Here is a 21,599-nt window from a genome sequence, read left to right on the forward strand (position 1 = left end):
GTAAATTTCTAGTCTTCCGTTGCACATCTCTCATGTTGATTTTGTTTTTTTTTTCTATTCCCATGCCTCTTCATCTCTACACATAAGCCTGCTTGTATTTTTCACATGTTTCTGATGGCAGTTACGTTGGCCTGCTGGCTGGCAGTAATGTCAAGCTTTATCAGGCTTTACATAGCACATTGTTCTACCATGAGAAATTGCATAGGGGTGCATCTCTGCATCTCTTGTTTACAGAGGCAGCAGCCTGCTTTGCTTCAAGAGAGATGTTTTCAGCATGCAATGAAAACAGTGGATGGGCTGTAGTTTTCTCGGCTTGTTATGGCTACACTCTACCTATAACCCACGCAGTTACTGTTAGGCCTGGTTTATTATTTGCTTGTTGCACCTTTCCCTAGTACCTGGACACGGTTGTTAGCAGCCTGTGTGGACAGAGAGGGCCTACCTTTGACCACTGCTCCAAGGTGTGGTCCCTCACTGAGTTCTGGGAGTCCAACGATGCCTGGAGGGCCTTCTTTTCTTCACGCCCTCTGCTGACGACACTTTCCGAAGGAGGTGACACGGTATGTGTGCATGGCATTCCTCTCCCTTAAATTTTCTTTTTTTGCTCTCATGCGCTGTGGAGGCGAGACCTCTTGTTACATGAGCCTCATTTCACAGAGGGCTTTGTGAACTGAACAGCTAACAAGCAAAGCATACAAAAAATAAACTAATAAAGCTTCTGATTTGCTCACTTTGCTTGGCTCGAATACAGTGGCTTGTTTAGCTAGTTGGTCCGCACACATGATGAAAAACGCAGCTCGACAGACAAGGATACACAGAAGGACACACAGACAAGGACGATGCTGCTTGTCCTTGTCTGTGTGTCTTTCTTCTGTGTGTCGTCTGTTTAGCAGTGTTTTTCGCCCTGTGAGCCTGGCTCTATTCAGACGGTTTTGGATTCCCTTCTAGGGGCTACATACAGTTCAGCCCACTTATAACGAACTTGATCGTCACGCGGCATTTGTTCGTTGTATCCAAAGTTCGTAGTAAGTGGACCACCTATAATACGGGCAAAAAGAGCAAGCGAAACAAAAGTTAATTTTATTTTTGAAAAAAGTCCGTGATGTATGTCTGCTTCTTCAAAGCTGATCGCATCACTGCCGTTTCTAATTTTTCCAGCGCGGTAATATGTTCATCGCCAAGGCCTCTGCTGCACACTAGTTCCACAGGCGCGGCCTCGCCGACGACTGCCTTGAAAACAATTCTGTGGCGAGCCTTAAACTGGTGGCCCGTTGTTTTTTTTTTTGTGTGCGCACGCGGAGTTCCACACCCCACCTCCCGCCAAACGCGGAGGAGGAAGGGGAATTTGTCTTGCGGAGGCTAGATGACCGGCCAGGAGAGTGAAAAATCTTTGCGAGGAAACGGGAGGAGAGAAACACGACGGAATTGGGTGATTGCGGTGGCTGTAATTGCGTTATTAGTTACTCTTTTCATAAACATTTTGCGGCCTTGCATTTTTGGGGTGAAGTCTCACAGTCACCGGGGAAGAAAATATTTTCGACCGGAGGGTGGACAGTGGGCCTTTAAGCTCCTCTCAGTGTGTTATACTCTTTGCCACCTCCCAATGATGATTCTCGTTCGCGTACATGAGCTTTCCTTTAAAGCAGGGTAAAAACTTATGCCGTGCTATCGTGTCTACAAGATAGCTTAAGTGTATTTTTTCAGAAACATCACATGTTTACGTAATGAAGAAAATATAAGTTTAAATATTTCACAAGAATCAATCATTGAAGTATTCGCAGCATGTCCGATTTTTTTTATACCATGAAAAGCAATTTATTAGAATTAAAAAATGTGCACTAGCAATAAGTATCCTATCAATCCCCTCTGCAACACAAGGATTTTTAAGCTACCTTTATTTGCATCGAACATATGGATGATCGAAAATGATGCTTCTCTCTCCCCTTTTGAAATCAAGTGACACCGGCGCGCAGGAAAAATAGATGAAAAATAGTCGCCACCTCACCCCACCACGACCCATCCCGCTCGTCTAACAAGGGAGCGTCCAATGAGCGGGCGTGCCCAACAGCCCCACTGGAGTCAGTGGGGAGGCTTGCGTGAGGCTATGTGTCACCCAAATCAGCTGTGAGCAGTCGCCAGGACCACTTTTTAAAAATTATTGGGAAAATATCGGCTACACGTAAAGCCTTCAAATCTGACTCGAATACTCCAGGGTCCCTTTAAGCAGCGATTCTATAAGCGTTTCTGAGCCTTTTCCTACGGGAGTTTCCTGATGTCTCCTGAGAATCTCATGTCTGTACTCACACCAGCTACAAATTACAGAAGTGGCTGTCAGCTTTAGGAAGTCATAATCTTTAAATAATATTTTATTGCTTTCGTCACAGCTTTTACTGCTTACGCTAAAATTAATAAAACTCAAAACTGACCTCAACAGCAGTAATGACAGAAGTTGGTTTACGAACTGGTATGAGCTGCTAGCTGACTTCCAACTGAAAGCCAGCTAGAACCCATTGATTCCACTTTATCCCCAAGCGGGACTAGCTGATTTCCAGCTGGTATAGCACTTGAAACCAGTTAAATGCCATTGAGTACTAGCTGGGACCAGCTGAAACCAACTGAAGCCAGTTAGAACTACCTAAACCAATTTTGTATTTTGTATTTTTTTTTTTTTTCATCTATTTTGATGAGCACAAAGTTCTGTATTTTGACTGGCAAAATATGAAGCTGGCTTTGGGATTAGGCGCCCGATCCGACGAATGGTTTTTGGAGCATTCGACATTGCAGTATCTAAGCTCTAATTTTAAGCCTGTAGAATTGTAAAGATGATGGTTTGACTATTTCTTGGAGCAAGCCTCGAAGTCTGCCATTTTTTTCGGCTCTCATGGGGCCCCTCAGCACGCTGGGCCCAATTCATTTGAACCCTTTGAACCGTGATGACCTGGCCCTGCAGATGCAAATGTTTGTCTGGTATAAGAAAAGGTGCACGAAGCGATTCTGAATAGACCGGAGAACAGTGGCTATAGTCTGCGGTGTTAAAGTTGACATTTTCAGACTAATGGCTTATTTTGAAGTTTCTGGGCTTATTCTTGAGGTACTGGTGAGGGTGCAACTTAACCCTTTCGCTGTCACGAACGTATCGGTACATTTTCACGCTTCCCCCCCACAGTGTCACCGACGTACTGGTACGTTCTCTATCGTGCATTCAATGCTTCGCGCCTGAGCGCGAAGCTGACGCTTTTGGACAGGCTGTACCATCTGTCAAATCTTTCTACAAGTTCGTATTTTTGCCCCGCGTTGTGTTGGTATGTACATACTGAAGAGTATGGAGCGATTGCGCCCACCCCTGCCACCTTCTTTGCCTGCTCTATCGCGTTAAGCAATCAGCGGAGCGCGCGTTTAGTGTCGCGTGTGTGCGGTTACGGGTACAAGTGTTGTTCTGCTATCTGCCGCAGGTTTGCAGGTTTCTATTTTTATTCTGTTGGCGTGTCTGCTACGACGCATCACGTTCAGGGGCTCAACGCCTTTGCCTCTCCAATAGGTTGACACATGACTCTCTGCTCTCGCTCTCTTTTGCCGCGCCCTTTTTTGCGGCTAGCTGCAGCAAAGGAGCTTATTTTAGCCGCTTTCCACCTCCCTCTGTCATCTTGATTTCACAATGTGCCATTTATCTCCATGTTGCGGGTCACTGAAAGTGCGTCCTCTGTGCGCACGGTTACTTTCAGATGGCTAACCGCGCAGGACTTTCGACTACGGGCTGGAGCGACGGCTCTTTTGATTATATTCGAGTCGAGCTTGGATTTAGTCTTTCAATAAGTATTGAGCAGTTTTTTCTTATATTATCCTCATTTATCTAATCTATAATCAGGCTGATAATGATGATCAGCCTGATGATGTTAATTAACACCTTCAGAATACCGAAATGTGCATATTTCATTGATTGTGTTATTTGTATAGCAATCATAATAAAAAAAAATTACTATGCTCGTTCCCTGAAACCAAGCCGACACTGGGGGTGCGTCACATCCAGAAACGCTCGACAGCGGAAGGGTTAATGACTGTTACTCAAGTAGCAAGTACTGGAACCAAGCGTCATTAGCGACTGTAGTTTGTGTTTTCAACAAGGCGTGCTTTCGTTCTTACTAGGTAGCCTTTCTGGTTAACCGTTTCACATGCCACTTCATGTTCCCATTGAAAACAAGTTTCCCCAATACAATTTTTAGAAATGCACTTTGTTAGTTTTCCAGAGCAAAATAGTAAATATTTTTTGCATGGGTGTGCAGAAATTCCCATATAATGTCATATAATAGTGGAAATATTAACATCGAAATCCAGTAACTTATAAAGAAAACTTTGAAGCCTTGTGAAAATATTTTCAATTTTTTAGGACATATATTATGCTGAAAGTTGTAAAATAAAAAAGGAATTATGTTACTACTAGTAATCATATATGTCTGCGCAAAAATGGCGGATGTTGTGCTACCTTGCTGACTGTGCTGCTAAATATTATATACTGCAATCATTATATGGCATTAAAAACATTATTTGCTGCACGGAGAATCTGGAATTCATGTCACTGAAACCATCTCTGGGAGCTGCACACTTTCAGGAAAAGCTCCAAGTTTGCTTTGAACTCGGTTGTGTACATAGTGTGATGGAGAATTGTGCACCTTTCTTTTATTCGTGTATGTGCAATAAACAGGGCATTTGTCAAACTTGTTAGAGTGTTTCATTAGTAGTTCATGATGCGCTCTCTTCATCTCCTTCCATTTTGTGTGCAAGGTAACCAACTAAACGGACACCTTTTCAGTCTTGATCCTTTCTTTACTGTGTTAGTCTGGCATACACAATGAAATAGCTTGTTGCATGATAGTGCAAGTTATAACAGCAGGTTCGGTGGTGAAGCTGTGACGTTTTAGTCAACACTGCAGCAGGCGAAGGTAGTAGTGTAGCAGTTGAGCCTGGAAAAAGAAAAAAAAAGAAAAACAGGCGTGTGCCATGCCTTTTTTGACCGGTGGTGGCATGGAGATTGTTTCTAGTCAGCGGTGGCATCTTTGGCATAGCAGCGGATATTCATTGGCGGTAGCATGAACTGGGCGCAAATACAAATCTCGATTTTGTATCTTGCCAGGTTGGCAGGTATGCATGTCTCGGCTGGTATTTTAACTTTTTCATGCAAAAATAATCGGCATCTAGCGTTTGAGGGGCAATACCTCAAGTCGCTTTGTGCTTTGTGTTGCTTGGCTATCTCATTCTCTCTGCCTGGTTAACATGCTTGGCCTCTCATTAGATCCGAAAATGCATGGTTTCAAAATGATGTTGATTCATTGAGTAAGGACGTGTCTCCCAGCGTCTAGCTGGCCATCTAGCCTAGCTGCGTGCTGACTTTTTTGCCTCTGCTTTGTTCACTTAACAGAAGATCTTGGACTTCCTGCCAGCCAGCCACAGGGCGGTCGTAAAGAAGGTTGCAGAGAATCGCCGGGAAGACATTGCACGCCACTTCCTGGATGAGACGGATGCCATTGGTGGCGCAGTGCTGGCTGACTTTGACTGGAACGTCAGGGTGAGCCTGCCGTATACATATCTAAAGAAAAACGGAGGGGAGAGAAGGAGCTGGATTGATGGGCAGTGCTTTAAGGGGACTGTCGGAGAAAAAACAAGATGTTAAATTTTGTGCTAGCAGCGATATTTAGGGCGCGACATTAGGGTCAAACCAGACGTTACCTTTCCCGTCTGGGCTTTGTCCCATCACACAGGCTCATCAGCAGCATTGCTGCAGTGCTGCTGTTGAGTGCTGAGCACATGAGAGCCGCTGTTATCCTGTCGCTTACATTCACAGCACAATGTTGGCTGTTGTCCAGGAAAGTGTGGTTGCATGGAAGCTACTGATTGCTAACTTTTTTTTTTCAACCCTTCTTTTGCTGCTTTGTTTGGAAATTGCAGTGTAACTCAAATAATTGCTTAGTGCAATCAAGATATGAAGTAAAGCTCATCTTGCAGCTGGCTGCAATTGCACTTTCAGGATAAGGTTGTGATGCGACACAGTACAGCAAAAAATCAAGCCACTAAAGCTGACTGAAATGTGAAAGTAAATGCTGTTCATAAAGCATCTGCTCCAATCTCTTATTGTTTGAGGTCAATTTTGTGAGAATGCATTCCCACTTCAGCGAAATTCTCACGAGTCCTGTGATTTTTGTGGTGGGACTCAGCTGTGTGACTTGCCCGGCTCTCTGGTGTCAGCCGTAATGCAAACATAGAGATTGCACTTTGGAAATATAGCGTTGAAGTGAGGAGTGAGCCCACAAAATGATTTTCTCCGCGAGCATTATTTGTTAGATTAAACACAGCTAGATGGCAAATACTGGAGATACGCTCAACACTTGCTGAAAGATTGTCCAGTTGTGCAGGTAGGAGTTTCGCTCTGATCTGCTCATCTGGATGCAGTTTGATCCATTCAGTATGGCAGCCTTATGATTCGGCAGAGGTGGCATTTGGCGTGATGGCCAAGGCCTCTGGTCTTTTGACATCGAGCTTTACCAGCACCTCCGCACCCCTTTTTGTATGGATTCCAAACAACTGTCTGTCATCAGGTCCGCATGTTGGCCACCTTTTTATATCATCCGTTTGCACAATCGACTAATATCTTCCAGCTACACTGCTTTCAATGAGATGACCTCACCATCACTTGATGTTGGGTCTTTTGCACTCATCCTGTTAGATGGGTCTGTGTAATTGGTTAAATTGACCACTTCAACATTAGTCAAAAAGGAACATCCTGCCCACCACGGGGACGATTAGGCCTTGATGGTCGATTTTTGGCAACGGTGTCCTCGATGCCAGTTCCTCGTCCTGGGGTTAATATGTGCGATGTTTGTATTATTTCAGGCTTCGATGAAACCAGCCTACACGAACAGCCTGTAGAGGACAGCAGGCCTTCCTCTCTTCCTGTGCGATGCATTTGGTTATCGCAAGTCCAGGGGCCAAGCTTCAAATTGTTGCTTTGTGCTTACCTCTTGCACTCCTGAAGAATTTGTTGTGTATTAAGAAGGCTGGGGCCAGGTTAGGATTTGGGATGAGAATAGCATTTTGGGGTTAGGATGATTAGGATTTGGCAGTTTATTCTGTAATCTAACGCAGCAGCAACTACCATCCAAAGGAGGCCTTTCAGCCAATGACATCGACCCTGATTGTCATAAAGTCGTGAATTGGTGGAAAAATTGCGCTGAACCATGCGCATCTCAAGAAAGAAAACGAGACACAGGCGAGACTCAGCACCCCTTCATTATCTCTTCTTTTCTTCGAATTTAAGTTTTTAGATGCTGCTATTCACTAACCAATTTCTTTTTTTTTTCTGGGCTGTTTCCTTGCTTCTGTGTTCCCAATGGTCGTTTTTTTGTTCCCTCTAAAAAAGCGCCTGTGAAGTGAATCGACAAGTAGTTGTGAAAAACAAACAAGCTCTATTAAAGGTTAGTAGTATTTATAGCCACTTGGCTAGCCACGTCATCACAGTTACTGCCGTTAACATGTGGCTTGGCTGGTATCTCGGTAAGATAAGCACGTGTGCATACTTCACAACAGCCTGTGTCTCATCTTCTTTCTTGGGGTCTGCATGGTTCGGTGCAAATTTTTCACCAATTCAAGTACGCACCAACTAGCCCAAGAAGGCGTGCTAATAAAATCGTGGTTAGCTCCACTTTAATACTTGCACCTGCATTCATTAAACGGTGTATGACAGGTACACGGTTAGAATTACTACATAGGTTAACTATGATTTGGGTGGACTGCACAGTCAGTCTTGCAGATTTGAAGTTAGCATGCCTTACAGCATTGATCGCCTGTGCCTTTAACGGATGCCAGTAAGCATTTGAAACAACACAGGTTTGCAGCATGACCCCTAATTTCTGCAACTATTCGCTGCTTCTGTTTTCTACTGTCATTGCTTATAATGATTCAGGGCAGGCAGCCTAAGAGGATCTAGAAAAGAGTGAGCCACTCACTGGTTGCAAATTACACTCTTTCCTGCTGATCTCACTTACCATTTGCCACTGATTAAGTCTGAACTCTGCTCAGTGAGGCACAGCAACTCACAGAAATTGCGCAGAAACAGTGCAGAACCAGGACAAGAGCAGAGAGAGCACAGAGTCACTCCAGTGCGGTTTTAGCAGTTGTGAATGACCAACTGCATCAACAGGCCTAATTTCTGGCAGAGGCAAGTATAGCCACTGCAGTGTGAAACCTCCAACTAGTTCTGCGGCTTGTTCTTTGGACTCCTTCTACATCATGTCAGTGGTAGTACATAACGACAGCTGTCATTGCGATCACCGTCCGTTTCAACTGTGTTATTCAGGAGGGTAGGAAGTGTGCGAATTAGTCAGTTTCCAGCATGGTGTAAGAATATTTAAGTGATGACACTGAGCGCCTGCCGTGGCGGAGAGCGCGCACGGATTGTGTTCGCCCTCTAGTACATGCGCCGAATGCAGCAGCACAGGGGCACTGTGTCGTAGTGTCCATTCGCTTGTGGAGCGGCACGTGCAGCGAAGCGGCGTAGCCGGCTTTTGGTGTCATTTTAGGCTATGCTTGTTGGTGTTTTGCACATCCAAAGCGTAAAACAAGGTGTGTATGTTATGCTATGAGTTTCCATGTTGGGGCAGGCACCGTGCAAGAAAAAGTCTGTTACAGCTAGCTTTTTTTGTGTCGCAGTTTGCGACCAGTCATGCGAGCTCACATGATGGCGTGGGTTGACGCCGCTGCAGTCGTCATGGCCTATATATTTGGTGGATGTAATGAGTTGGCTGCGTTGTCACACACCTTGTAATCCAGCCAGGTCCAGAAGCTGACTGAGCTGAAGGCTGGGCTCCTAGATTTATTCGGATCAAATGTCACTTCATAAAGCTCTGTCGAACCCTGTTCGCCTAGAACTGAGGGGGGCTATCCCCAGAGCAGATACAATATTACAATCGAGCGACCATGTCTGTGCAAAGCACGTTCCCGAGCATATGATATCAAAATCGTTCTACATCCAGTTCAGTGGCAATATACTTTTGAATTTGCCCAAGAAGAAACCGTTGCTGTTGGCAAATTCTGTGCGCAGTATTTTTCTGGGGTGTCCAAAATATCTGACTATACAGGCAAATTCAAGGAAGTCTCCTTGAAAATGACAGTCTACAGACACATGTGTCAAGCAGCCAGACAAGCGGCCACTGTCATACTGCCCTTAGAGCAGCTCTTGTAATAAAAATTATAAATATAAAATAATATAATAGTAAACGATAATAAAACACTGGCTATTGTAATAACAAGGTATATTTGCTTCACAGAACGGCTTTCTTGGCTGCAGTTTAACAAAAAAATATGTTTTGCCTTTTGAAGTCCTGAAGCGACACATGAGCATTAATGTACACTGCAATAAGGAGATCAAAATTAGGTCGTATTGGATTCTTCACAGCACACGGCCACCTTTTACATCATTTCGCGGCAGCTGCAGCCAGTATTAAATTCATGTTCTCCAGCTCAGCAGTCGAGCTCGCTGATTACTGACTGAGGTATCTTCGGGCTTAAAATTCTGAAGGTCGCGATGTCAGTAAAAGAAACAATTGAAGCTGCTAGTGACACTCTGGGTCCTCTGTTTCTGCACGGATGAGACCACTTTTTGAAGAAGCGTCTGCATGGACATATCAGGTGTGGCAAGCCAGGGAAAGAAATCGTTAATTTCAGTCTGCAATCTAGTGGCCAGTTTTCACCTGCTGTACATTTTAGGGCCCCGAAACATGGGTGTACGAAAGGCAAAAGACTTGCCAGTAAGGTTTATAACAATATGCAGCTGCATAACTTGCCGGACCCGAAAACGCTGGATGGAGAATTTCGTGGCCCAAAATTATTGAGGTCAACAAGTTGCTTGACAGGCAACTAAAATTATTCTCAACTGACATCCGCTAATTCAGTTCAGAGGCGTACATTTTATTTCTGCGCCTGAACGCCGGTCTTTCCTTAATGAGACAACATCGCGCAGCTAAAACAGTAAACTCCCTTTACAAGATACACTGAAGGGAGCCAAGAAAGACTTCTCTGATAACCAAAGTCTCTTGTAACCAAAAATTCAAAACCACTGAGGAGTGAGATTAGATTAGTTCACTGCACATCAGCATAAACACGCATTTAAATAAATTTACACACATTAACAATAAATTGTTCAGAATGGCTTAAAGTAAGCTCCCTAGTAGTTTTTTTTTTTTTTTGTGAGTGCAGAATGTACTAGCTCCCTTCCAAATTTCTGGATGTAAACACTTCACTTTGCAAGCCTTCTTCTTGCTTGCAAGCCCTTTGAAGCTCTAAGGTAAACATAACATAGATGATAAAAGTAATTAAACTATTGTGCCTTTTTTTGATAACTAAATATATTTTGCTCACTTCAACATGACTTTTGGGCATCTGAGTTTGTGTCTGATGCGAAACTATGCTGATGGGTTATCTAGCAGAACTCTCCCATATGAATGGCGACAGCTCTTTGTGTCCAACTGGTCCGTCCACTGGCGTACAAAGCGACCGGCATTGCGGAAACTGGAACGGAAATCCAAGCCAACATAAATTCAACTCAACAGTCAGTGCAGGAGTGCGACTGGCACTATAGAAGCAGGATGATGGAAATTTCGGTGCAGTGAGACAATAGTCGCAACCATGCAAGGTGTGATATCCACCTGCGGAACAGAACAGAATCAAGCCAAAGGAATGTAAAGTGAAGCACATGCGAGTTAGTACAATGTCGGCCGCATTGTGTGAGTGTATCTGTGTTTTGTCTCTTTTACAGAGTGAAGAATTCACTCTAGGCACCCAAAAAAGTTGTCCTTAGTAACCGAGTGGCTGTTGTAACCATGTCTCTTGTATGCAATTTTGTTAACGTGGCAAACATAGGAAAACCAACCAAACCATTTTCAAGTGTCTGTTATAACCGAGTGTCTCTTGTAACCATGTCTCTTGTAATGAGATTTTACTGTAGTGCACTGCATTAGCCTTTAAAACCTCACGAATGCAAGCTTGGTTTGCTTTGTTCCCAGCGCTCGCGCATACAGCAGCGGAGGCACACCGCAACGCAGCACAAGAGTGCTGGTTATATTTCTGGTTGAGCTTTTCTGATACAGGTAAAATGCAGAAATGCTCTTGCTTGAGGTTTCTGTGCACATTATTAGACCCCAGGTGGCCAGAGTTGGTCATATTCTCTCACGGCGGGCATCATCTCAGAGTGCCAGCACATTAGACTGCTCAAGCAACGTTTCAATACACACTCAGGCTCTTTGACCCGACTGTGGGAACATGTGCTTCAAAGCCCACGTTTTATATTTAAGAGACAGTATAGTTAACTTATTCCGTAAAGGCCGCGCGGATGAAAAAAACAATAACAAAACAATAATTGCAGTGAATGCATTTCGATAATGAGTTTGGAAAAATTACAGGACCGCGTTCGCATTGCTGTTCCGCCCATTTATGCAGTCCCAGCAAGTAAAGTACCAAGTAGCCGAAAAATACGTGTTGAGAGCAGTTTCCATCATTCTGAGCCCTTGTCTTACTTACACACATAGGCACATACACTTAGGGCAGATCCCACTACACCTGCATTAAGGCTGCTGCAGCTTAGCGACTGGTATAAACCCTGTGGCGCTGTGCCATCTATCCACATTCAAGATTAGTGCATGGAGCGGCGAACCAGGTCTGGTCACGCCGCCGGACAGTATTAGCACTTAAGCATATTCTTACACCGTGGTTTCCAGGGATGCTGGCAGCGGTTTAAGCTTCCCATGTTTGTGTGCAAAAAAAAAAAGCAAGAAAAGGTTTTCGTTGGCCAGTAGGCATGTTGAAAGGTACGATGACTCGAACTTCTATTGGAAAGATGAGGGGCTTATCAAAGCTACCTGACTGCATTTTAAGTAACCGCACTCTAGGTCAGGATGAAGCGTGTAGGTTGTTTAGGGTATTAGCGGGCATCTGATAGCCACCGCTCAAAGGCTATCAGAATCATCAGTTCTATGATGCTCCATTGAATCATTAAGCCATCTATCTGAGGGCCTTTGGAATGACTGCAGGAGAGAGGTATTAAATTTAAGGGCTTGCAATGCTCTTTTGATAGGTGTGGGGCCATTTAAAAATTCTCTCTCAACTTATTCTCTCTACCTGCATATTATTTCTCATTTTATCATTTTTGGGCATTTTTAAATCCAGAGTAGCTAGATTTAATTACCTGTCAACAATCCTTTTCATCATAAACCTAACAATTTATATGTTTCTGCAATGAAAGTGACCATTAGTCACTAATTCTTGTAAATGGTTACATTTCGGTGCCTGGTCATTAATGGGCTGACATAATAAATGGCAAGAGAGACCAGTTTGTAAGATATGCTTTCTCGTGACTAAATATTAACTCAGGTTCTATGGCACTCTCAGCTTCGGAATACTTTAGGCATTCTCTGTAACAGTTATCAGGACTTTCTGATTTTATGTGTTTTATACTTTTTTCCAGATCTCTATTGTATTGAGGTTCCTTGCCATTTTAATCCTTCTTGTTATCCAGGCTATACTATTTTGCGATTGTTTGTGCTGCAGCTGGTCCTTGGTAGTGACAAGGTGGCAACCCTGGGCGTCCCACTGGCCAACCTCACCCTGTCCCTGAGTGAGCCGGGCGAACAGAAGCGACGTGAGGTGCCCCTCGAGATGGGCCTGGCTGAAATGGAGAGACTCATCACTGCCCTGGAGGCAGCGCACAAGGTGGGTGTGACTGGCTGAATATCGAAAAGGCATCAAACACACAGCTAGGCATGTCTTCTAGGATAATTTACATAAATAAAGCTCTAGTTATCTGCGGGGCTGCATAACTGAGTATGAATAATGCTGGAACCCACTGTGGCCTTACATCCCTCCTAGATTGTGGGAACAGTCTGGATGTTCTCAGTCAGCTCTTTAATGGTTGATGTAAGTGAAAAGAGCCAAGTTGGCTGTTCTGTTGGCTACATAATACGAGTTCCATGTTTATTGTCATGGCTTCCTTCTTTGAAAGATGGGGAGCTCGACCTTCATATATTTCTCTGCTGAGAAGGCATCGCCTTCAAACAAACGGTGCTAAAATTCTAGTAGCGTAACTTGTCAATCTGGCTTTGTGTTTGTCTTTGGTGACCCTTTGAGATGTTTTTTTCCCATGCTAGAAGCATGATTGCACTTTTAACTCGAAACATATATGATGTCAACAACATGTGCGGTGTAAAAAGTACAGGATTTATACCGCATGGCTGTGCTCAAAGCACCCAAATATGCAGCCTTGCAGAAGTGGAAAGGTAGTGCTGTTTTTATGCTAGAATGGCTTTATAATTGCAAATTATCGGTGTTCAACGGTGACATGGTTTTTATGCCTGCATGGTAGCATTGCTGACTGGGTCATTAAGACTGCAGCTGCTGTATAATGGTATGGGATGAAAGATATGTTTGGCATTTTCGGTCAGCCATATTGTCTCATAGTACAGCAGAACCTCAAAATAACGAAATCCTACTTGCAGCTGAAAATTTCGTTAAATTGCTAATTTCGTTACGGTGAGGTTTCCATGTTCTAGGTAACAGGTTAGTGGAACACTGCTAGTATATGGGAACTTGTCAATTACGAATTCAGGAGATAAGCAAGAAATTCTAGCATTAATAGCGCTAACAAGTGTACCGTCAGATGTTGTTCTGTATAGTAACAAGAGGACAATAGGTGGTAGCAAAACGACGTGAACGCGCCATTTTTCTTCATGTGAGCATCGCCCATGCCGGCGACGCGGCTACCTTTTGCGCTGTAATCTTTTGTTCAGGCCTCACCTAAGCATACTGTGTTTACATGTGTAATGAATTTGCCTCCCACTTTTGCCACTGGCAACTTAAAAAACAAAACAAAAAACAACACCAGTCGTTCGCACGCCGTTGCAATCCAGTTTATTTCTTGGCAGGGCGCAGAAATTTCGCACAGGGACAATTCATGGTGTGCGTTAACTCCAGTAGTGGTGTGGTGAAAAAGGGGGGGGAGTGAACTTGGCAGAGTGCCAGCAGCTTTGACAGGAGTGCAGGCGGTGGCTTGCTCTGCTGGTCGGTTGCTCACTGCCTTCCCTTTATCATGCAGCGATTGGGGTGGGCACTGTTCGCTGCCACAAAATTATTGCAATGTGTGTAGCAGCAAACTTCTTTTGAAGGGCCGTATGTTAAAAGCTCTCATGATGATCGCGACTGACGGCGTGCTTTCTTTGAGGACTGATGGGTGGGAGGATGGACGACTGTCTTAAAAAAAAAATCTACTTTTTCTTGTGTATTGAACCCTCTCCTCAAACTGACTTCTATGTCGGGCAAATGCAAAATGCGGTGTCTCGGCTAAAGTTTTAGCTCTCATCCGATTTTCAAGGTGGCTGCTGATACATGCATGTGATGGGCGAGGACTTCGTGAAATCGAAAGTGGGGCATAAAATTACGAAAGTGTGCCATGCACTGCTTTTCTGCTGTGCCGTACTTCACTTCAGGTGCGTATGCGGGGGTATAAGGCAACGGGGGACTGCAGTCTTCTAATTGGTTCATTTACAGTACCTGAACTTGTCTGAAGCTAGAAGTATATCTGTAAGTGCAGAAATTAAGACTGCTTTATTGCTTATGTGCAGGAGATGGGCCATGCTTTCATATAGGTTGTGCGGCAAAAGATGGAATGATGAAGCTGTATGGGGATGAAGGGAAAACTACAAAAGAAAAAGGAAAGCTGCATTCTTTTATTTCATGATTTGCGACACTGATATGATTTGAGTCCTATTACAGTGAACTGAAATGTGTAATTAGGGTAGACATAGATGGGTCACCTCTTCCAGGGGGGTTCTATTGGGAATTGGCTATAGTCGCACTCAACTTTTTTCCGGTTATGCAGCCAAAGCTACACAGCTGAAATGCCTCAAGTGCAGTAAGGCAAAATACATCCTCTCCAGAAATTTTGCAGATTGGGCTCTGGATCATACCATTGCAAAATTATTCCCATTAATATTACATCAAGATTATACTACAATACAAGGCAGTAGAACATTTGTGTATTATAAAATCAGTACACTATGCATGCAAATTAATTATATGGAAAGTCCTGCAAAGCATACGTCGGCTCCTTCCGCTGTGTCGACCCGCTGGTTTCTGTGCGCTATTGCAGTCCGCTTGTTGCGACAAAAGCATTACGAAAAAGCATTTGACTCAGTTGAAACCTCGGCGGTGATGCAGGCATTGCGAAATCAGGGGGTAGACGAGCCGTACGTGAAAGTGCTGGCAGATATATATAGTGGCTGCACAGCAACCATAGTTCTGCATAAAGAAAGCAACAAAATTTTCATAAAGAAAGGTGTTAGGCAAGGAGACACAATCTCCCCAGTACTATTCACAGCTTGTTTAGAGGAAGTATTCAGAGACTTTGAATGGGAGCAGTTAGGGATAAGGGTAGACGGAGAATACCTCAGTAATCTGCGATTTGCTGATGACATTGCCTTGCTAAGCAACTCGGGGGATGAACTGCAAATAATGATTGATGATCTAGACAGAAAAAGTAGAAAGGTAGGCTTGAAAATTAATATGCAGAAGACTAAGGTAATGTTCAACAGCCTCGGGAAGGAACAGCAGTTTACATTAGGTAGCGAATTACTGGAAGTAGTAAGCGAATATGTCTACTTAGGGCAGGTAGTAACCGCAGATCCGGACCATGAAAAGGAAATAACAAGAAGAATAAGATTGGGAGGGAGTGCATTTGGCAAGCACTCGCAGATTATGACTAGCAGCTTACCGGTATCGCTCAAGAGGAAAGTATATAACAGTTGCATCTTGCCTGTACTCACCTATGGGGCTGAAACGTGGAGGCTAACCAAGAGAGTTCTACTTAAGTTGAGAACAACCCAGAGGGCTATGGAACGAAAAATGGTAGGGGTAACATTAAGAGATAGAAAGCGTGCAGAGTGGGTCAGAGAAATAACTCAAGTTACCGACATTCTAGTGGAAATTAAGAAGAAGAAATGGACATGGGCAGGACATGTAGTGCGAAGAGAGGGTAACCGATGGTCGCTGAGGGTAACAAACTGGATTCCAAGGGAAGGAAAGCGTAGCAGGGGGCGGCAGAAAGTTAGGTGGGCGGATGAGATTAAGAAGTTCGCAGGGGTCAAGTGGATGCAGCTAGCACAGAACCGGGTTAAGTGGAGAAATATGGGAGAGGCCTTCGCCCTGCAGTGGGTATAATCAGGCTGATGATGATGATGATGATGTTGCGACAAGGTATGCATAGCATGGGTTATTCATTAACTGCATATTTATGCTCACTTTGACCATCATCGGTGTAAAAAAACTTATTTCTGCGTCTTTGGCACCTCAAAAACTATTATTTTAAGTAAAAGTGGAGATTAAACGGAAAGCGTAAGTGAGGCCAGATATGCTAGAACTGCTTGTGTAGTAACATCGTGAGGAAAGCTCTGCCTGCCCTCTGCCTGCATAGCCACATAAAGTTGTCCAGGAGCATAGTTTTGGATGTCTTGCATCTCGTTTGTATTTCAGTTGGCATTGCAGAGTACTAGAGAAGTCCTCAGTTCTGCAGAAACAAGGCAAACTGCATGTTGCATTTAATGATTCCGAGGATGCAGCTTCATTAGTTCTGTGATGCTTCCAGTTTCCCGAAATTGTAGGGAAACTTTGCCCAATCATTTTTCACGCAATTGTGCTTTATGAGCCACTTTCTCTGTTTTGACACTATTTTTGATATGCACATTAGCAGTAATGGCACTGTGATGCAAAAATGACTGTTTTACTTTATTGGCACCGGTATAATGTGCAAAGGGAGTTTTATAAAAAAGAAGAATCTGAAAGGAAGTACATTATTACTATACTATAATTCACTCCCCCCCCAACTGCTTGGGCCAAACATAGCTGTCCTCTGTCCCCCTCCCCTGCACATGTGCAGGCAAGCGTCAGTCTAAAATACAGAACTAGGGCATGCACCAGTGAGGTAAGGCTTCAGATATGTGATCAATGTCAAGCCTATGATACTTTAATGCCCTGCCATGGAGAAACAGCTGCCACCACCCTGATATGCTGCTGCTGTTCTGAGCTGTGCACCCATTTGCCCTTCTCTTAGCTCATGCAGCAACTCTATATGCTTTGCCCCAGTGATGTTCATAATTAACCCAAATTCTCATGACACCTTTTAAACCTGGTAATGAAGGTTGTGTTAGCTACCTCCAAAAGAGCAGCAAAAAAAAACAAAAAAAAAAACACACGCCTCGTTGGTTCTGGATAGAATGTAAGGTGCATGCTGAAGTATTATTTAATGTTTGCTTTGGAATTTTCCAGATATTTTGTTTGCATTTTGCGGAATTAATATTACCCGCTGCCGAAAGTTAGATGTCATTCTCGGCAGTGTTGAGGCCAGGGACAACCCATTGCGTGAAAGGATGCTCCGAGGCTTTTTTCTTGGTAGAAGAAAAGGTAGAGTTTATATTATATACAAAAGGTGCGAAGCGGAGAGAGGGCCGGCAGACACGCCTTTACAATAGACAGAGAGAGCACGCAGGAGTTATCGTGAAGAGACGAGAAGTGTTCACACCATGAGGTGTCCAGCATGAGTTCACATTGCGTGCATCAGCATCAGTGGCTGGTCTTACAGTCGCCGAACGATTTTTCGGGCCCTCAAGGGGCCGAAATAGCGTCCGGAAAATCAAGCAGTCCAAAAAGAAAAAACGAATTCACGCAAAAAAAGTCACTTTATTTAGCGAGCGGCTTGAAAAAGCAGTCAATATGCCTCTGCGGGGCACTACGTTGCCGTACAAGTACCGCATTTACTCGCATAATGCTCGCACTTTTTTTTAAGCAAAACTGATACTAAGTTGGGGCGTGCGATAATTATGCGGGGAAAATTTTCGAGCAAACGTTTCGAAGCGCTAAAAGCACAGGTGCGAATCGGGATTTTTAGGTCAGCTATTGTAAATATAACCAAAACATTACTTTCAAGCAAAACTTACCCTTCTTATAAAAGTACAGGGTCGCCAAAAGCACAAATTGCTAAAGCACTTTATTTACCACACGCAGCCTCATCATCACTCCCCGCGTTCCATGGTATTATGCTCACAGCAGACCATACAGTTCTACTCTTGATCAGAGACTTTATTAGAGTCTGTATCGGCACTTCATTCGCTGTCTCCAGTAGCGCACTACGCAGAACTCGTTGACGTCGAAGTGCCTGCTGGCAGCGCATTTGCTATGCTGTAGCCCGTACTCGAAAGCTTTCAGCTTTAAAGCAGCTTTATAACTTGCGTACCGCCCCACCGCGATGCGGCACCAAGAACACGGTAGACGGTGGAACAAAGCAAGTAACACGGACAAAACGAAAAAAGAATGGCAACGAGACGCTGAGACACCTCGCAAAATGGCGGCGACTACGAGCATCATGGAAAAAAAAAAACAAAGGTGAGCATAACCGATGATGATGATGATCCGAGCATGCTATCGCTGCCTGGTAGCGTGTGCACACAATGAGGCCAGCTAGGTTCAGTAGTGCTCCAAAGAATGGCGCTTGTTACTACTAGCAGACGACTCTCGCGGTGGTAATATTGGTAGTGCGATGATTATGCGAGGAAAAATAATTCCTATTTTTGACGCTCAATGTTGGGGGAGCGAGCATTATGCGCGTAAATACAGCAAGTCGGTTTGCATGTTGGCAAGGGTGACATTCTCATTGTACACAGCAGAGAGCACCATCAGAGCTCAGGTTAGTTCACTGCTAGTTGGCAGCACAGCCTCTGGCTCCTCACTGTCGGAGCCCAAGTCATCACTTTCAAGCACCTAGCGAATAGTTTCGTCGTCAGTGAGTTCAGCGCAGAGCTCGCTGTCAGCGTTAGTAAACTGCTCCAGCGTCACTTCCATGAGAACGGCTCCTGCAGCGCGCAAGTGCTCGATGAGGTCAGCAGATGAAGATGGCTGATGGGATTCACTGGCGCTATCATCGGATGACGACGGCACTTCATCTCTGATCGCGAAACCAGCGTGGCGGAATTCCCCAGTGTCTCCTCGGTCACCACTTTCCATGCATTGGAAAGCATGCCGAGTGCAGACAAGTCGACACTGTTGGTTTTGCCGCTGTCCACGCAGAACACCATACGACTAAGCACGCATGACCAAAGAGGTGCTTGAGTGTCTGGATAACGCCTGGAGTTAGTGCCCGGTAGTTGATGCGGCGACATAAACAGCACAACACACAACACGTGAATGGCAACCGCGGCGACTGAAGACTGTGCACGACAGCAGCACGGCAGAGCTGGCCAGCTGGCACCGGTGGGACGGTGCAGCAAGGGGCAGCAAGTGGTGCCTGCTAGTGAGGCTATACCGGGTATGCGAGGTTCTGATCGGACGATATGACACGTGGGTTCGAGGCTGCAGAAAACTAAAATGGCAGTGGCCAGAAAAGCAAAATGGCATCGGCGTTGTTTACGTTTTTGGTAGCTCTTGAGTTGCGAATCGAAAGAAAAAGTCTGAAAAATCGAATGAGAAGGATTTAAAATGTCTAAAATTTCGGTCGGTGTTATACTGTTACTTTTAAATAAGAAAAGGGGTGTTTATTTACAGTGCTATGCAGCGGGACTAGGTGAAGCCTACTAGTCCCAGACACCAAAGCTTCTTCCTCTTCTTCTGCCACACCAGTACAATCCTTCCTTGTCGTCAGTAGCGTGGAATTTCCCGCCTACTCAGCCTAAGCCCTCTGGGCGTATTCGTGAGTCGTGCGAGGCTGACACAGCTTCAAGTGGGCAACATGACATAGTTTGGTTTTGGCAGACCGTCGACCAGATGCTGTAAGGCAGGCTATTGCATAAGTTAAATCACTGATGCGTTTAACTACCACATATGGACCGTCATAGTGGGCCAAGAGTTTTTGATGTAGCCCACAGCTCCGAATGGGACGCCACAGCCAGACTAAATCGCCTATGGAGTATGTGACCCACCAGTGACTGGCATCGTATCATACTTTAGAACGTTCTTGTGAAGCACCAGACTGTAATCGAGCGATTCTCCGAGCTTCTTCGGCGAGACAGAGGGTCTCAGCCAGGCAGGGGTCTTCACGGCTTGAGAAGGGCATGATAGTATTCAGGGAGTAGCGTGGTGGTCTGGCATACAGCAGGAAGAATGGATTGTACCCAGTTGTCTCATGCGTGGCGGTATTAAACGCATACGTGATGAAGGGTAGTATGGTGTCCCAGTTCTTATGCCCGGCATCCACATACATGGCTAGCATGTTGATAAGCATTCTGTTCATGCACTCAGTCAAGCCATTTGTCTGGGGATGGTATGGCGTCGAGTGTCGGGAAGTTACAGCGCATAAGCGCATGAGCTCTTCAACACCATCTGCAGTGAATTGTCGGCCCCGATCAGTGATGACAATTTGTGGCGGCCCGTGTCGTAAGATGACTGAGTGCAGCAAGAAAAGCGACATTTGATGAGCCATAACAGATGGAAGAGCGGTGGTTTCACAGTAATGTGTGAGATAGTCCACGCAGATTACAATCCAGCGATTTCCATCCATGGACTTCGGAAACGGACCTACAAGGTCAATGCCTACTTGATCAAATGGAGCTGTCGGGGTCTTCACAGGGTGCAGCAAGCCAGATGGAGTTGCAGTTGGACGTTTGTGGCGTTGACATTGCTTGCAACTGGCAACTTATTGTTTAATCGTCGAGCTCATTTTGGGCCAGTAAAATCTTTCTTGAGCACGGTGGAGTGTTCGAACCGATCCCAAATGCCCTGAAGTTGGATCATCATTCATGACACACAATACGTCCGAGCAAAGTGTCTTGGGAACTACGAGTAGGTATCGCTGGCCGACAGACGAGTAATTCTTTTTCCATAGGAGGCCATCACGCACACAAAAACGGCTTGTAGCTGAGCTGGCTTGGGCGGCGGCAAAGAGAGGCTGCAGACTGCTATCACTTTGCTGTTCCGTTCTGAAAACATTTGTGTCGGGAAACGCTGGCTCGAGGGTCAATATATAATTGTCGAAATCATCGCTGTCAGGTCCAGTCGTGGCCATTGGCATCCTGGAAAGACAATCTGCGTCTGCATGATGCCTCCCGCTTTTGTACACCACGGCAAAGTCATATTCCTGTAACCGGAGGGCCCAGCGTGCGAGGCGACCACATGGGTCTCGAAGGTTCCACAGCCAACAGAGTGATTGATGGTCAGTTACGATAGTAAACGACCGCCCGTACAAATATGAACTGAAACGCTGCACAGCGAAACCTACAGCCAGGCATTCCTGTTCTGTGACTGTGTAGTTTCGCTCAGGCTTGCTCAGGGTACGACTTGTGTACACGATAACATGCTCTCGTCCATCGCGCCGTTGGACAAGGACTGCCCCGAGACCGGTTCCACTAGCGTCCGTGTGAATTTCTGTCACTGCAGCAGGATCGAAGTGACGTAGGATGGGTTTCGATATTAAAAGAAACTTTAGTTGACGGAATGACGCGTCGCAGTCTGGTGTCCAGTCAAAAGGGGAGTTTTTGTTGAGAGGGCACGTCATTGGGTAAGCAACGTCAGCAAAGCGATGTATAAAG

At 45.0% G+C, this 21,599-nt stretch overlaps 1 protein-coding gene across 1 annotated transcript in view; it reads left to right on the forward strand.

Moving 5' to 3' along the window:
• LOC146200488 (COMM domain-containing protein 8-like) overlaps window positions 1-21,599 on the forward strand; it is a 33,704-nt gene that overhangs the window by 3,698 nt on the left and 8,407 nt on the right. The window contains exons 2-4 of the mRNA XM_084595533.1: window positions 396-560; window positions 5,414-5,560; window positions 12,589-12,750. Of these exons, the coding sequence (XP_084451659.1) occupies window positions 396-560; window positions 5,414-5,560; window positions 12,589-12,750 (474 nt within the window). The remainder of the gene's footprint in view (window positions 1-395; window positions 561-5,413; window positions 5,561-12,588; window positions 12,751-21,599) is intronic.

This window comes from Amblyomma maculatum, chromosome 2 (assembly GCF_055883805.1).
Source record: "Amblyomma maculatum isolate TAMU_Amacu chromosome 2, ASM5588380v1, whole genome shotgun sequence".
Lineage (NCBI taxonomy): Eukaryota > Metazoa > Arthropoda > Arachnida > Ixodida > Ixodidae > Amblyomma > Amblyomma maculatum.